Source organism: Nycticebus coucang, chromosome 7, assembly GCF_027406575.1.
Source record: "Nycticebus coucang isolate mNycCou1 chromosome 7, mNycCou1.pri, whole genome shotgun sequence".
NCBI classification, from domain to species: Eukaryota; Metazoa; Chordata; class Mammalia; order Primates; family Lorisidae; genus Nycticebus; species Nycticebus coucang.
Window position 1 is genome coordinate 43601674 of NC_069786.1, and position 17989 is coordinate 43619662.

At 39.5% G+C, this 17989-nt stretch overlaps 1 protein-coding gene across 2 annotated transcripts in view; it reads left to right on the plus strand.

The window, feature by feature from the left end:
* The first annotated feature begins 4569 nt into the window (after positions 1 to 4569).
* Positions 4570 to 17989, plus strand: part of EPC2 (enhancer of polycomb homolog 2) — a 161733-nt gene continuing 148313 nt past the window's right edge. The window contains exon 1 of one of the 2 annotated variants that reach the window (XM_053597616.1): positions 4570 to 4991. In XM_053597616.1, coding sequence (XP_053453591.1) covers positions 4839 to 4991 — 153 coding nt within the window. In that variant the 5' untranslated portion in view covers positions 4570 to 4838. The remainder of the gene's footprint in view (positions 4992 to 17989) is intronic. The other variant, XM_053597619.1, reaches the window with a different exon arrangement.

The window sequence follows — 17989 nt, forward strand, 5'->3', positions numbered from 1 at the left end:
CTTGAGGAGAAAGGGATGTGCCAGTGGATGAGGCAGCTAGAAGAACACACATTTCAGGACATGTAAATTAACAGTTGATGTGCACCTGCAACCCCCACAGCAGCAGGATCTCCATTCCAACTTCCTATTGAAAATAGCATGAAAGGTCCAGCTAGTACCATAAATGTTAACAGTGACTTCAGCTGAATGATAGCTGTGCTGAATTTAGAGCAGGTTTCCTCCAAGAGTGGAATTTCTCAAGGCCAAGGAAGCTGGATTGGAAAAGATCCTATTTTACCTCCCATAGTCTTGCACCAACAATTGTATTCCCATTTCAAACTCAGCCGTTCTTTTAAACTTCACTATCATGTATGTTACTAACTAGGATCAGCTCAATGGAACCTAATTCCAATCAGAAATCCAAAATTCTGAAATTAAATCTACATAGCTTACTTGCTGTTTGGATGCAGATAACTGTCCAAATCAGATTCATTAGCTTTGTTGCAAGAGGTGTACTTATTTTTGGTATCCCCATCCAAAAGCCTGCGTGAGTGGTGTCAGTCTAGTCCAAATGTGGGACATTGGGTGTGTTTTTCTGTCAGGCGTGGGGCAGCAGATGAGACAGGCTGATGGTGTGGTTCAAGACTGGGTGTTGTAGACCCTCAAGATCTGTGTTTTCAAATCTGTTTCCTTCAATTACATCTGTTTCATTTTTTCTTAGTTAATAAAATACAGAACTTTCAGGCTGATTCTTTTTTTAGTCTATCTGGATCCTGTGTGGAAATGGGAAGTAAATTGTCAGCTTATACACAAGGTGGCACCCTGTGATTCCAACCGGGTCTGAGAGAAGAGATGCTTCTAAGAGACTGAGCCAAAGCCACAAATTTTTATTTACCATCTGGTATTCCCACTGTGGCAAATATAGAGGTAGAAGTACATGTTCGGCTTGTCACCTGTCAGTGCAGTCTGTTCCTATGGTCTAAAGATTCATAGCTGACTCAGTAAAGGGCACTGGAACTACAGGACGAGTCCAGCTGATTGTAATGAATGCAGACCCCACGTTCAGATTACATATGGAAAACAACAAAGCTTTATTGGTGCAAGGCTCATTCCTGGGAATATAAGAGGTGGAGATACAGTTCACATACCAACCCAATTAACTTTCAATTGAGTTTGCTGAAACCAGGAGCCAATTAAAAAGAACATGACATTTACAAAACTCTGAAATAGTTGAATGGCAACTATGTTTACTAGTTTTAAGATTCCTTTCAAAAAGTAAATGTGTCCATTATCTGGAAGCTGTGTGCCCTGATGACAGCAGGGAAACTGGAATATAATCCCTGTTCTTATAGTTACTTGATATTTATTTTAATTTAGACAGTGGTTTTATTTTTATTTTTGAGATGGCTTTAAAACTGGTTCTAATTCGTGGGTACTTACATATTGCACTTGCTGGGCATGTCATTTGGAATTGGTCCACCGTATTTGAAGTGGACTGATTTTAGAATGACTGTACTCAGTGCACTGTACGTGGAAATTAAAATAGGCTATTAGGCTGCACAGCCATTAGAAGCAGGTCTTGATAAAGACATTTTAGAAGAGGATTACTTCAAAAGTTGAAAAGATATTTTCTGTTTTTAGCACAAATTATTATATAGGTATTCAACAAATAGAGGTTAGAAATAAACTTTACCCTATGAAATATAATATTTAAAATGAAAGCAACTTTCCAAATGTGAAACCCAGGCATTCTGGTTTGGGCACTGAATTGGAAGCCAAGAAAACAAGTGTCTCAGCTGAAAAGTGTACTGTGTTATTTGCTTCTAACTGTTTTACTCCCAGCTCTATAATCTTTGCCTACAGGGCAAGAAGGAAATGGAGATTTGGGGAAGAAATCTTTTACAAAGTAAAAGAACAGTAACAAAACAACTACCACCACAAAAATCCAATCCTATAGTTTAATTTCAGATTTCAACAAAATGTCTTTAAATTGTGTTAATTGGTTCTAAAATTCCTATGTCCAAAGGTAGGAAGCTGGAAAACAGGGTGGGCCATGATAGGAGCAAATACTGACAATAATGGTTAGGTCAGGACACAGGCCAGTGAGGTAAGTGAACTCCAAGTTAGAGAGGAATGGGGTATCACTGAATTCCTTCATGGAGTATCAGTCAACAAATGTATCTTAGATACTTACTGTATTTGAGGCACGAAACTGTAAATAGAGTGATTAAAAGAACAGATGTTGTTCCTGCCCTCCTTGGAGTTAGTGTATCTATAGGCTCTGGGTTATGCTATTAGCCATTGTTCAGAAGGTCTGTCTGAGAAATTAACTTTGAATTAGCAACTTTAGAACACTGAGTGGTTGATAACCTGAAGAGCTTGGATAAAAGGGTAGCACCACTGAGAAAACAAGAGTTTTAGAGTCAGATTAGATATGGATTTGAAGCCAGTTCTGGAAATTATTAGAATTGAAACTTGGCGAGTTATCTGAGGCTCTGTTTCCTTATCCATAAAATTATTCTTTCTTCCATAGGATTGTAATAATTAAGTGGAATTCAACTTATATATGTGTGTCGATATATATATGAATCTCCACTATAATGGCTGGTATATTATAGATACTCAGAATTTCCTTTCCTGAGACTTTCCCTGAGGAAAATTAACAATAAATATAGGGACTAGAAAAAAGCTATCCTTTCTGAACCCAACAAGTGGTGTGGGGCAACCAGATAAAAGCCCTGGATGACTCATTGCTTCTTTCCCCCCTTTCAGGCTTGAACTAGCACTGACCACCTACCAAGAACTTCTTGTTCTTCCTAGCAGAGGACTGGAACTGTTCCAGAGGGCAGCAGTCAAGGCAGGAAGTGCCCATAAGTTTGAGGAAGGTGTTGCTTACAAAACCTGAGTCACAACATCTCCATTGTTTCCAACAACAAAGTGGGTGGAAAACACTCAAGCCTCACTAAACAATGCTCCAAGTCTTGCTGGGACAAACTGATTATATGCAGTACTATTCAGACACAATCGTGAAGTGGTATCACCATTCTTCTTTACAGGAGGAGGAGGTGAAGAAAAAATTCCAGAGGAGGAAAAAGAGAAAGGGGGAGGAAATGAAAGAAAAGGAGCTAATAGAGGAAAACATATAGTTATGATTCAAATAGAAATGACAGAATTAACTTTTTCACTGTTGGACTTTAGCAAACCATCTACCTTTCTCTGAGGTAGGCAAAATATTTACCAATTATTAGAAAAACGGTAAAACGTGTTATATTCTTCGTAGGGATTTTGTAAGAAATCTATAATTCTTAAAGACTAACTTGGAAACTCTTGGCTAAGGAATCTTGATGTCAACAATGGCTGTACTTAAGTCAGCTTGATTTTCCCTCCTCTTTAGAACTTTCTCTAACCAGTTCAGGCTAAAATTAACGTTTCCCTTCTCTGAACTATCACAGCAATTATTGCTTGTAGACCTTATTTCGTAATTAATCACATACTGTCTACTGCCTGTGTCATCTCCTATATTCTTTCATTCACATATTTACGCTTGGGGTGGGGGGAGCTGGGTTGTCATTTACCTGCTTTTTCTTCAACTTTTTACATCTCTCACTGTTACCCATCTTTTCAACCGTCCAGGCAGCTCATTAACGTGAAAGCACCCTGAGAACAGTAACTTTTCCTTAGACTTCATCTTCCATAGCACCCAACATTTTTTGCACACACCTGCTACTTTGTGAATACTGCCTTGGTTAAATTTATAAGTTGAACTTTTAAGAACTATGGTATTTTTGAAATCCGAGAAATATCTACCATCCACTAAAAAGCTTCATTGAAGTTTGGGAGACGGGTTCAAGTTCACTTGTTGCATCCATCAGCCTCAAACCACTAACCCTCACTGCCACCATCCTCCGTGAAGGCGAGGACGAGCGAGGATGCCTCACTTTGGAGAGCGCTTTTGGACAGGTACCGAAGAGAGAACGCGGGGAAGAGGGCTGGGACCGCGGGAGAGTTTTCGGGCCGGGCTAGACGCGGGAGGGCTGCACCTCTGCGAGTGGGCAGACAGAAGGGACCTTTCGCAGCTCCCTGGGACGTGCGAAGTGGAGGATGCGAATTAGCCTGCTCTCGAGGCGCCTTGCAGATAGGCGCTTTATAAGTACAGGCTTGGGTGGTGGCTACTGGGGCCCTGGTCGACATCTTCCCTTCCCATTCTCAGACTTCTGCACACACGCGCTGCTCGGCGCCTCCGTCTTTTGCCCGGTGCCTTCCTTCGGGGCACCCAGCGAGCGGGGTGACCGCGGCCGCGGAGGCAGAGGCGCACGCTCTCGGGCGCGGTGAACTTGCGCACCTGGCACCTGCCACAGGGCAAGGGCGCCAGCCGGCGAGTAGAGAGGCGCCGTCGCCGCCGCTACCTCCCCATCTCCTCCGAGCGGCCCGAGGCCGAGCACGTTCCCGCGGGCCGGCAGCGCCGCGGAGAGAGTGGGTGGGCAGGCGAGGGAGGGGAAGGGAGAGGAAGGAGGGAGGGAGAGGGCGAGGCGCGTCCCCGCGGCGGGGGCGCGCTCTCGCGCGGGCTGTCGGGATCGCTCGCCGCCGCTGTGGTAATGTCCGCCATGTTGGCCATGGCGCAGGGAGCGGAGCGGGCGGGCGAGCGGCGGATCTAGTGTGTGGAAGCGGCCGCGGGCGGCGGGGGGCTGTTTTCGGGCGGGGTGGGCGCCCATGGTGTGGCCGGGGGCAGTGAGGAGGAGGAGGAGCGGGCCGGCCGCGCTGCACTGAGGAAGGAGGTGGAGGAGGCGGCGGGAGTCCTCCCCCCCTCCCCGCCCGCCCCGCCGCCGCCGCCCGGGCTGTTCCTGTAAGGCGGGGAGACAATGAGTAAACTCTCCTTCCGAGCGCGGGCGCTGGACGCCGCCAAACCGCTGCCCATCTACCGCGGCAAGGACATGCCTGATCTCAACGACTGCGTCTCCATCAACCGGGCCGTGCCCCAGATGCCCACCGGGATGGAGAAGGAGGAGGAATCGGTAGGGACTCGAGTGTTTATTACCCCCCCTTCTCTCCTCCCCCCTCCCCTTTGTCAGTCGGGCCTCGCCATTCACAGAGCGCTTTACGCTCGCTGGAGGGCGCCGCTGCCGCTCCAACACATGGGACTCTACGCCGGCGGAGTAGCGTAAACTCTCGGCCGGCGTAGCGCCCGCCCGCGGCCGCCATGTTGTTGCGTCCCAGTGTTGTGATTAGCTCGCAGCGCTGCTTACGCTGCCGTAAGGGGGCCTTGCCGTAAGCGGCGGCTGGGAATGGCGCAGGGAATGCGCTGGCCGCTCCTGGCGTACGGCCTCTGTTTACCTTTTTCCGCCTCTTCTCCTTGGTGCAGGATTAATTGATAGGGAGGGACTGGTTGGCTAAAACCACTTTTAAATTTGGTTTTGCCTTGGGTTCTCTTAGAAACGACTGTGGAAAGTAAAGCGCTTTCAAAACAAACATCTTCCTTCTAGCAAGGGAATCATCTTTGCTCCCCCGCCGGAGATGGTGCAGCGGGATGAGGCCGTGCAGCACTGCGGCGGGGGAGGGCGGGGGGCCGTGACTACCGAGCGGGACATAGCCTTAGAGAGCTGTCTGCAGTCTCCGGGCGCCGGCCGTGGGGCGGGCGGGCTCTGCCAGCTTCTCCGGACGGCCCTCGTTCAGTGTGCATTAGAAAGGAACTAGGGATGCTCCGGAGCCTGCCGCCGGCGCTGCGCGGTCCCAGCGACGCGTCCTCGAAAATTGTCATGGGAGGGTTGTCCCTTTAGAAGTTAAGAATGTAGTGCATCTAAATTGACAATTGCCTTTTTGATAATACTGTGCCTTTTGGCAAAAAGGCTGCTTCCCATCCCACCCCCCATGGGTTAAATTTTGCATAGGGTTGAATTTCATCTTGACAGAGTGTTTATGACTCTGGAGTGGTGTTACTTGCGTGCGAAGTTCATAGTAACTGCACCCTCAAGAATTTCTTCAATGAACCTACGGTCCCGCCTTATTGTCAACCTCGGGTGTGTGTGGATTGGTTCTCTTGCTTCTGTGGCTGTCAAAAGAAAGCTCGAGGTTTCCGTGATTGGTTTTCTCTTTTGACTATTAATATTGCAGGAAATGCTTTTGTGCCTTTGATTGGCTGGTGGAGTTCTGACCTCATTGTTAGCCTGCTATTACTACTTTCTGCTGTGATTTAATCACATTTCTCTTTGGTGTCTGATTACTTGAACGTCCTATATGTTCAGGCCGTAGCATCAGGATGAACATTTAATTTTTTAAAAATATGTGTAAGATTAAAACCCAGTGTTTGTGCCTAAGGCTTAGAGCTGAGTCATGTGTGAGCATTGTTTCGTTTTTGTTTTTTGTTTTTTAAATAAAATTTGTTCCTAACTTGGCTCAGTTTTCCCTGGGGAGGATAAAGAGAATTAATTGTATTAAACTTTTTAAAACACAACTTTGGAAATTTCTGTTAAGGATTTTGACCCCAAAAGAAAGGTGGCTTATGAGTCTTGAAAGTATCAGTATTGTAGATAATTACTTGGATCCTATTATTTTTAGAAATGTCAAGAAATGTTTTAGAACGAACAGTTAACCCCTGGAAGATATTTTACTCTTTGCAATCAGTAACATACTTGGTTCTTAATTTGCAACTTATGTTTTGTTATTTTGTCTTAATTTAGGAAGAACATTTGCAGATTAGTTTTTTTTTATGTTGTTTAAAATAGGTGCTTAATAGCTGTCACAATTTTGTTCTATTAACTTTTTTCAGTTAATAAAACTTGTGATTTTCAGTCTAGAGCATAAATGCTAAACTTGGGTTCTTTTTAGTAGCCTGCTTCAACTGCCCAGTTTTTTAAGGAAGAGGAAATCCAAATTCTGATAGAACTGGAGTTGAAACTGAGAACTACTTTGTCCCGTCCTTTCTGCCTTTTTCATGTTAAAAGTGGAGATTCTTCAAACCAAACCCAAACTAAACATACCCTTATAGTGCTTCCCAGAATGTCCAATTGGGGTATTTGATTTTCTTTTTTTAATTAACATACATGCCAGAATGCTTGTGCTGCCTTGAGTGACAGCCAATTCATTTCTTCCGGTCTTATTTATAAGACTTCTGTTATTGAGCAGAATTATGTATTTTAAGGAAAGTATCTGCCTTGATAAAGTTTCTAAGCAACAGTAAAACATCATAAATTTCACAAATATTTTGTGTTTCACTTGAATTCTATTTTAATTTAAATTCTAATATCTAGATATTTAGTTAGATATCTTTATAAGTGTTTTTTTTTTTATTGTTGGGGATTCATTGAGGGTACAATAAGCCAGGTTTATAAGGGTTTTTTTTAATCACAGGCTTGTTAAAAAGAACAAAACCTTGGCTTATGGATTTGCTTGGTGTTTCTAACTGTTCTTTCCTTCTTGGTTGGTAATTGGAAGCCTTTGTGAATGGCTCTCCTTGACCACCACCAACCCCTTCTCCCCTCATAAAATTAAGGTCTCTATGCTCTGTGTAGCTATTAAACTATCATTAGACTGTATTTACGTAGTCATTGACTCAATTTTGAGTTAAAGTGTGACAGTGCCTAGATGAGGTGATCTAGGTGTTGTTTGGCATTGGCAGCACTATGTGATTTATGAATGCATCATTCTCTTAGCCTTTTTGAGTTTTTTGTGAACATGCAAGCAAAACATCTTTTACTTCCTTTCTTCCCCTTCCTTATTTCATCATCTTTTGTCTAAGGTCTGCCAGTTGACCTTTAACATGGTCTCTAGTGGTCCTCATGGCACTTGGTCTAAGTCACATTTTGTAAACTTACGTTTATTAAGCATCTAAACAGAAAAGTCAGGTAATCACTGATTTTTGCCACCTTCCCATGGATGTTATATAGTGGTAGTTGGTTTTTAATAATATCAACTATTTATTGATTACTTATGTCCCCGATGCTGTGCTAAGGACTTGACATGTATCAGATCAGTTCATTTAATCCTTTTTTGCAATCAGCATTTTTGAGGTACGATATACATACAATAATATGTACCGATTTACAGCACAGAGCTTGATGAATTTTGACAAATGCTTGACAGTCATGTAGAGCATTCCAACATCAAGAAAAGTTCCTTTTTGCTCTTTTGCACTCCGTCCTGCTCTACTGCTAGTTCCAAGCAACTGCTGATTTGTTTACTTTTACTGTAGATCAGTTTTGTTTTTTGTAGAATTTCACATAAATAGAATCATGTATACTTTTTTGTGTCTAGTTTCTTTTGCACAGTAGGATACATTTAAGATTCACCCTTATGTTATATCTGTCTATTCCTTTTTATTGCTGACTACTATTCCAAGGAATTGATTGATGAGGTCAGAAAATTAAGTTCATGAACTTATCCTGGGAAAAGTGCTACATACCTTTTGCTGAATATCACTACGGTCACCTTTGAAGTCCTTTCCTTGGGAAACTATGCACCAATGCAATGCCCTTCAAAGCAGTTTTTCTAGGACAAGTTCTTGAACTTAATTGTCAGACCTCATAAGAGGACAGCTGTGATGTCCATTCTAGAAAAAGAGTTCTGAAATTGCGTTGAAGGGTGGCCTAGGCACTGGCCTTGGTGCATAGCTTCCCAAGGGGAGTACATAGAAGGTGATGGTAGTGATACTCACCAGTGAAGTACTTTTCCAAGGATGAGACCTTGTACCTTATCTGTCTGCTATTTGAGTTGTTTCTAGTTTTTGGTTGTCATTTAATTCAGGTAAAAGTCTATGAGCTATTACTGTTTCTTTTTTATAGATGAAAAAATCTTAAAGGTTAGTTAATGGATAAGGCTAGAATTCCAGCCCTTGCCTTTAATGTCACAAAAGCTTATGTTGGATATTTAGGGTTCTTACAGAACCTAGAATTATCGTCTGACCTATTAAAGTTCATTATAGTTCTTATAAATAATATTTTAGTTTTTATAATTTCGGGAAATTGAAAAGATGGTGTCAATTTGGTCAGACTGTTGAATTATTAAGAAATAATTTTTCATCACTTATCTAACTTTTGCTCTTAGCTTTACAGATTTTCTTTACTTTATTATTATTGTTATTATTATTTTTTTTTTTTTTAGCAGTCTGTTAACTTTGCTTCTCCCTGGATTGGCATCATTATATTTATCTGAGAGTTTATGTTATCTTAAGCATATAAGAAATTTGTGGGAAACTATGCTGTTTCATTATTTAGATTTTTCTCCTGCCAGAACATAATCTCCACTAGGGCAAAGATCTTTGCTTATTTTGTTTTTGATTTATTTCAAGTGCCTCAGACTGTGCCTGGCACATAATAATGTGCTTGAAAGACGTTTGTTGAGTGTTGAATGAGCTTGTTTCTTTTTCCATATTGAGAGCTATGTTTTTGCATTTTCGTCCCTTCCTCCTCCCATGTATATATGTATACATATATAAAAGATTCATTAACAGAATTTGTTAAGTTCTTCCAAGAATTCTCTTTGGTTGCTTACTTTGGTACTATGTATACCTAAACATTTAATTTTCCTTGAGTCAGAGGCCTCTTTAAATATAGATTTTTTTTTTTTAGACATATGGTATGGTTGCTGTATTAGTCTTTATCATGTGTTAATTAACTCCCTTAGGCATATGTAGATTTGTGTGAGATATTTCTTAGTACCAGATCGAAGTCTACAGGAATCATAAGATTCCTTATGATAAGGTGATTAAAATAAGGTGATTCACCTTATTTTTTTAAATAAAAAGATTATGACTGATTCGAATTGCCATTTCTTCCCTCATAAGTTGCCTAAGTTTTGCCATTATCTTAATCTTTTAAGTGATATTTTGAATGATAGGATAGGAATATTTTCATTCTTAATACCGTCTCAAAATTACTTTTGACACTAATATATTTAATGTTTCTTAATAGGTTGTAGAGAGGATATATTAATAAAATATAGTTTTATAAATTGTACTTTAAAAAATACAAAGCTTGTCTTCTTTCAACAAAAGCAAATGATGTACCAGATAATGCTAAATAAGATACTGGAAAACTATTTAAAGTAATCTGTATATTAAAAGGATGTGTAAGGCTGTATCTTAAAGTGTTGTTAGTATTAAAAGAAGATACAGACCTTGATTTTATGGAACTTAAATGAGTCATTGAGGCCAGAAATATGTATCTGGAAAGTTAGCAAAAGCTTCTGGGTTAAGTCAACCTGATAGACATCAGAAGAGCATTAGAAAAAGTTAAATGTCAGTATAGTTGAGAGGTGTGAAAGAAAATTACTGCAATGTTAGGAAGTGTAACAATTTGGGCTCTCAGGTTTTAGTTGTAGGTTGTCTGTTGAAGCAAATACTTGAACACAGGAATTTGCTGTGCTATCTAATTTTTTTTTTCTCTGCCACACGCTAGAAGAAGAAGAGTTGTTTTGGGCCACACATTAAATACACAAAACACTAATGAAAGCTGATTAGCAATGAAAAGATCTGTGCATACTTTTCCTGATACCCAACACCACAGATAAGTAAAAAAAGTCTCACAAAATCAGCATATGGCCTGCAGGCCACAGGTTGGACACCCCTGATTTAAAGTTCTGTGGATGTTAAGTAGACTGTCCATGTGTCATATGTTTTCTATCCTTACCTATCCTTCCTCTGTTTTTTTTTCTTTTTTTTTTTATTGGCCGGGGCTGGGTTTGAACCCGCCACCTCTGGCATATGGGACCGGCACCCTACTCCTTGAGCCGCAGGCACCGCCCTATCCTTCCTCTGTTAATAGAAACTTCAGGAGTGTAGCACTGAGTTATTATTGACCGCGTCATTCTCTTAACTCTTCTTTCGGACTTTTTTTACTTTTTTCTTCCCCTTTCTTTGTTTGCTGCTATATTTTCAGCATTAGAAACTGTTTAAAACATATAAGATACTCAATAAGTATTTGGTGAATAAATGAATAAAAATTGGGGTAGATATTAGGTTGGAAAAAAAGGTAGAATGACATCAGATTATAGATAGTTTTGAATGTTAGACCTAGGGGTTTGTAGGGTGGTATGGAAGAAAGACTATTGGGCAGCAACTCTGGTCTTTTTGTTTTGAGTTCTGATTCTGTCAATTAAGTGGCCACATAATTTGGGAAGTTGCTTACCTTCTCTGAACCTCAGGTTCATCACTACCACCACAGCTGACCTTCTTTGAGTGTGTGTTATTGAGTGTGTGAACATGTGCCAGGTACTTTGTTAAATTCAGCAGATGGTTTAGAGCTCATTGTAACAGTTGGATATGTAGGTGCTATTATTACCTCTTTTTTAGAAAAAGAAACCCAAACTTTAGAAAGTAAGTAATTTGACCAAGATCACCTACCTAAAATAGAACATGATGGAGCCAGGGTATGAACTTAGGCTGATTGACTTTAGATGCCTAGCTTCACCCATACATTGCTTCATCTATAAAATGAACGGATTGAGATCTAGATGATATCTAAGGTCAATTATAGCTTTACTGTTCTATTGTTTATTATCCCATAGGCATAGAGGAATCATTAAAAGTTTTTGTCTAAGGGAATGATATTACTAAAGAAACTGTTTTATAAATGCTTTTTGTAAATGCATTCCTTAAAAAAGATTTAAAGAAATGGTGGTGTAATCTGTGGTGTAAGTTTAGACTTCATCTGTATCGGTTTTCTAAAAATGAGGCCTTATAGATTTTTGATCTGTGGGATGATTAGATTGGTTTCAAGTAACAGAAACCATGTATGGTTACTTTAAGGATTCTGGGAGTTATTATAGACTGTTTGAAAGGGTTGAATAGTCAGGTCTTGAGAAGGCTGTAAGCCCTCCAGAGCAAGTGATCTTAGTATTACTCAGTTTTAACAATTCCCAGTCTTTTGAGAGGCAATATAGGGTAGTAGTTAAATGCCTCATTCTGGAGCCAACGTTGGACAGTTTAATGTCATTTATTAAAAAAAATTTTTTTTTTTTTTTTTTTTTGAGACAGAGTCTCACTTAGTCACCTTTGGTAGAGTGCCGTGGCATCCTTCACTTGTAGCAAAACCTCAAACTCTTGGGCTTAAGCGATTCTCTTGCCTCAGCCTCCCAAGTAGTTGAGACTACAGGCGCCTGCCATAATGCCTGGCTATTTTTAGAGATGGAGGTCTTGCTCTGGCTCAGGCTGGTCTTGATTGCTCAGGCAATCCACCTGCCTCAGCCTCCCAGAGTGCTGGGATTACAGGTGTGAGCCACTGCATTTATAAAATCTTGTGGGGTAGTTAGGAGGATGAATTACAGTATGCTTGGAATGGTTTGTGACATGTAGTAAGCATTTAGTAAATATTAGGTACTATTATTATCACCACTGTTACAGTTCTGTCAGTTCAAAATTCCAGATATATTTTTTTAATTTTTAAAATTTCAGTAGATTTAGGGGCTACAAATGGTTTTTTGTTATGTGGATGAATTGTATAGTGGTGAAATCTGGGCTTTCACAGTACCCCTCACCAGAATAGTATAGATTGTACCCAATAGATAATGTTTTGTCTCTCACCCAACCTCCCACCTGTCTCCCTTCTGAATCTCCAGTGTGCATTATGTCACTCTCTGTGACTGTGTGTACTCATAGCTTAGCTCTCACTTACAAATGAGAACATGGAGTACATGGTTTTCTGTTCCTGAGTTACTTAGAATAATAGCCTTCAGTTCCACTGAGTTGATGCAAAGGACATTGTCTCATTCCTTTTTATGGCAGAGTAGTATTCCATTATGTATATGTACACCACATTTTCTTTATTTACTCATCAGTTGTTGAGCAGTCAGGCTGATTGCATATTTTTGCAATTGTGAATTGGTCTGTGATAAACACACAGTGCAAATGTCTTTGTGATATAATGACTTCTGTCCCTGTGGGTAGATACCCAGTAGTGGGATGGTAGTAGATTTACATTTAGTTCTTTGAGGAATTGCCACACTGTTTTCCATAGAGGTGTTACTAATTTACATTTCCACATTATAGCATATAAGAGTTCCCTTTTCATTGCGTTTGTGCCAGCATTTGTGCCAGTATTTGTGCCAGTGGCTATTGTATTTTGACTTTTTAATAATGGCCATCCTGACAGGAGTGAGATGATACCGCATTGTGGTTTTAGTTTTCATTTCCTTGAATTGAAATCACAGATTTCCACATCATTATGATAGAGAATGTTGTTGGTCTGGCCTGCATCAGGCATCTGTTAAGTCTGCCAGTAAAGGAGCAGGTGAGGTTAGTATACACCAGTTGGTAAGGGTTTCCCTCCCTGCCCTGAGATCTTCTACTGGTACATATGTAACATGATCAAAAGCTGGGAAGTTAAATTGTTAAATTGTTTTACTTTATGGTTTGTCTCAAGGTGAAGTTCGTATACTTTGTGTATTTTTACAAACCATACATTTGTAAGGTGTTTTAATGAGTTAGAATATTTTGTATATATTACATTTTAAAAAGAAATTTGAATTAAGGACTATAAATCTCCAAAGCTCTTCTGAGGAAAGCAAAACCCTTCACACCTACTTTAATTTTCAAAGTAGTAAGAGATGAGTTTTGTGTGACCTTATAGAAATTATTTAACCTTCCAGGCCCTTAGTTTTCTCATTTGTGAAATAGAATTGGATTGAATGACCTTTAAAGTACTTTTGTCTTTAAAAATTACTTGAGTTTGTGAATTCACATGTCTTATCTACTGGGCATATTGTCCAATATGTTAATTAGACCAAAAAACCCCACAAATGTGACATTAAAACTAGGAAGATATTAATATGTGTAACATACAGCTTAACTCTTCAGCACTACTGAGATGCCATCAGTTTGGCTTACAGTTCTATTTTTGTGAAGATCAGTTTGAGGATCTGATAATAAGTTTTCCTACAGCTCAGTAGAGCAGTCCACTCTGTATAATTTGGATATGATTTCGCTTGTTTTTATTAATTATTTTTCAGTACCTTTACTATTCTTACTCATTGCTATATTTATAAGTTTGGTAGTACTTTGGTCATTGCCACTTGAGTTTAATTTTTTAATACTTCATGTTTCTCACTTAAAGATTGTGTAAGGGTGTGTATGTATGAATGTTATGTGTGAAAGGGAAAGGGCATGCATGAGTGAAAAGACACTTTTTTTCCTAACTAGACTAAATGCCTTAAGGAAGGCATCATGTCTTTTTTGTTTTATTCAGTACCTAAAACAGGCAGGATAGCCATCCAGGCTCTTCCATTACTGTCTTAAGTAGTAGAAAGTTTGTAATATAGGCATTGACCATGATGCTGGCCACTCTACAATAAAGGTGTAGAGCTGTATCACTAAACATACAGCTCTACATCTTTATTTAGAGTAGAGGTGAAATAGTAAGAACGTAGGGACAGCATGAGGAGGAAAAGGGGATAGGATTAAGCCTAAGAAAGAAATCAATGTAGATAGCAGAAGGTCCATCACGATTATTTGATTTTAACCTAAAGTTGATCCTTGATTGTCTTGTCTGTACTGTTTAAATGGACCAGAACTTCAAATTTGGCTGTTCTGTGATGCAAGACTGTTTCTTGTGGGGTTAATACTGTGGAAGAAGATGGCAGTCACTTCCAGACTCTCCTTAGCACCTTTTCCTTGTATCTGTCTGCTTTTAGATTTCTTTTTGCCTGTCAGCTAGTATTGCTGTGAAGTCAGAGAAGTGTAGAGTGGAAGAGTCAGCCTGTCTACTAGCTCTCTAATGCATGTCTTTACTTCCTACTTCCCAACTTGACCTGTTTTGTTTTGTTTTGTTTTTTTGATGTGCAAAAGGGTATGAGACTGTTGGTTTGGGAGTTGATAGGAAGCACTCATTTGTTTGATGACATTGTTGGAACTTTGAAGTTGTAATTTATGCACCAGTCCTGGCCTCTGTCACTTTCCTTATGGGCAAAATAAATTAGTTAATCTCATTAAGCCCCATGTTTTCATCTGCTTAATGGCATGTGTTTCAAAAGGTAGTTTTTAAAGACTAAATTTTTTTGTGAAGACTTAAGTCAGTGCCTTATATTTTTATGGCTGTCAAGCGTTAGCAAGTTAATATGTGTATTTTTCTCCTCATCTGCTTTCTCCCAAAGCAGTTAACAAATTGATTTTAAAAAGTTAAAGATCTTGAAAATTAGTGGCTAAGAGAGCTAAATCTTTAGCTAACCTTTAGAGCAGTGATGTTAATCAATGTGCCATGGTACCCTGGTGTGCCAAGAAGAGAATCTTAGGTGTGCCACAGAATTTTTTAAAGATCATTAATTATTTTCAAAAGAAGTTCAAAGCACAGTATATATATATTTATTTTACTTTTTTCGGTCAATGTAGTTTAAGGGTGGTATAGAAGTTTAATTATAGGTTCCAGTGTGCTGTGAGAAAAAAAGTTTGAAAAGCACTGCCTTGGAGTAATAATTGTACCCTGAATAATTGATAGCTAAATATTGTAATTTTTTTGAGAACAGATTTTGTTTTTAGATCAGACAGATTAGTTAGTTGTGGAGAAAAAAATAGATTTTCGTGATGAAAAACTGTTCAGTGGGTGGTGTACACCAGAGAAGTGAATGAGAGAGGCATTCTAATATACCACTGAACTCTGAGATGAACAAACACTTATGTTTGGAAACTTCAGAAAGTATGGTATTGGTGACGGTAGTCATGCTTTTTATTTGATTCTTTTGTTTTTTTGAGACAAAGGCTCATTATGTCGCCCTCGGTAGAGTACTGTGGCATCACAGCTCACAGAAACCTCAAACTCTTGGGCTTAAGCGATTCTCTTGCCTCAGCCTCCCAAGTAGCTGGGACTACAGGTGCCTGCCACAATGCCTGGCTATTTTTTGGTTGCAGTTGTCATTGTTGTTTAGAAGGCCCGGGCTGGGTTTGAACACACCAGCCTTGGTATATGTGGCTGGTGCTGTAACCACTGTGCTGTGGGCGCTGAGCCTGTTTGATTCTTGAGAAGTTTCTTAGTTGAGACTCTACTAGCATCCAGTTTATGGCTGGTTGTATTGGACTGTCTCAGGCAAAATAGGAAGTTTATTATTATCTCTGTCTCCTGCCTCGTAATTTCTGGAACATTCCAGTTGGGATAACTCCAAATATTTTTTTCCTCAATTTCCAAATGAGGGCTGTTGCTCCTGATTTGAGAATCATTATCCAGGACTTAACCTTTTCTGTGCCATGGACTCTTGGCAGTCTGGTGAAACTTACTTTAGAATGATGTCTTAAGTGCCTAAAACAAAATCAAATTAACCAATTGTGTTGAAATAGAGTTATCAAAATATTTAATCAGGTTTTTAACATATTAACACATTAAGAATAAGATCTAGAGTTGGATCTAGTTATCTTAAATTTGAAATAGTAATAAGTGTAAGTAGTTTTTGGACAAATACATCCACTATAATACATGAAAAAATCTATGATTTCTCAACTTCCCAGAGTGTTAGAATTATAGACTTGAGCCACTGTACCCGGCCTGCTATGTGCTTTAAACACAGAAAGGAATGAGATGTGATACTTGTTTGTAAACAGCTTTGGGGTCCAGTGAGAGAAAAATAGAGGTGTACAGAGATAACTCCATATGAGGTTTCGTGTCTTAAGGTGAAAATATATAAAATCATGTAATACCGTGAGCCATTACAACCAGCCCTATTGAATTAATTTTGACAAATTACTCGTGAAATGATTTCTGTATGCCAGAATGCTGTAAGTTTTTTAGGTGCATATTGTTACTTTTATATAGGGAAGTGTGGGATACCCAGTGGAGTTGTTAGAGGATTAAAATAATTTTTTGTGGTCTGGTGTAGATTTACCTTTTAGAACAGGCAAAATTGAATTAAAAATAGCGCCTATTCACCTTTTGGGGGTGGGAAATAATTATAAGAGGGACTCTACATAACAAATGCAAACCTTGTAACCTAAGTTTTTGTACCCTGAAACTAACCTGAAACAATAAAAAATAAATCTGTAAGTCAGAAAATAATAAGATAAATAAAATAAAAATAGTGCCTATTATATGAGTTCTGAGGAAACTGTTATGGGGGCCTAAAGAAACAGTGCTGCTTGATTTCTGTACCTTCAAGGAGTTACTTTCCATAAAGAAGGTGCTTAGAAGAAGATTGCCAGTGCCTTATAGGTGCTTGGTCAGAAAGAGTTACCCTTCACCTTTATTCTGCTCAACCACCTTAACAGAATTCATCAAAGCTTTCAAAATAACACCAAAAGAAATACCAAAAGATTTAGGTCACTGATTCTTAAACGTTAGCATGCATAAGAATCACTTGTAGGACTTAAAACACAGATCACTGTGTCTCATCCCCATAGTGTCTGATTCAGTAGGTCTAGTTGGGGCCTGGGAATTTGCATTTTTACAAAGTTCCCAGGTAGTGTAGCCGTTGCTTGTCTAAGGACCCAACTTTGAGAACTATCAGTATAAGAAGTAGAATAGTGGTTCCTATCCTGGCCACACATCAGGATATCTGGGATGTTTTTATAAAATACACTTGGAGGATTTATCCTACATCTGCCAACCAAATCTCAATTTATAGGTGATTGTGGATTCAGTGGGATTGATTTGTCTAGGTAGAAAAAAAGAGATAGATTAAGGGGGCAGCGCCTGTGGCTCAAAGGGGTAGGGCGCTGGCCCCATATGCCTAAGGTGGCGGGTTCAAACCCAGCCCCGACCATAAACTGCAAAAGAAAAAAAAAAAGAGAGAGAGAGATAGATAAGTATGTGTGCCAGTGATCTGTGTCTTCTGCCTTACCATTTTACTTCTTTCAGTTTCTTTCCTCGTGATCTAATTCATTGGCTTGCATACTTTCTTGACAGTGACTCGTGTGTGTATGTGTAACTGAAATGAGTGCACTTTGAGAGACACACACGTATACACATACTAATAATACAGTACATTTTCATTATTTGAGGGAGTTATATTCTATTAAGTTGCCATGGGTACAAATTATTGAATACTGCACCATGGCTCCTGGGGAAATACTAAGGTTTTTTAGAGCCTGTGGTCACAATGGTTTCAT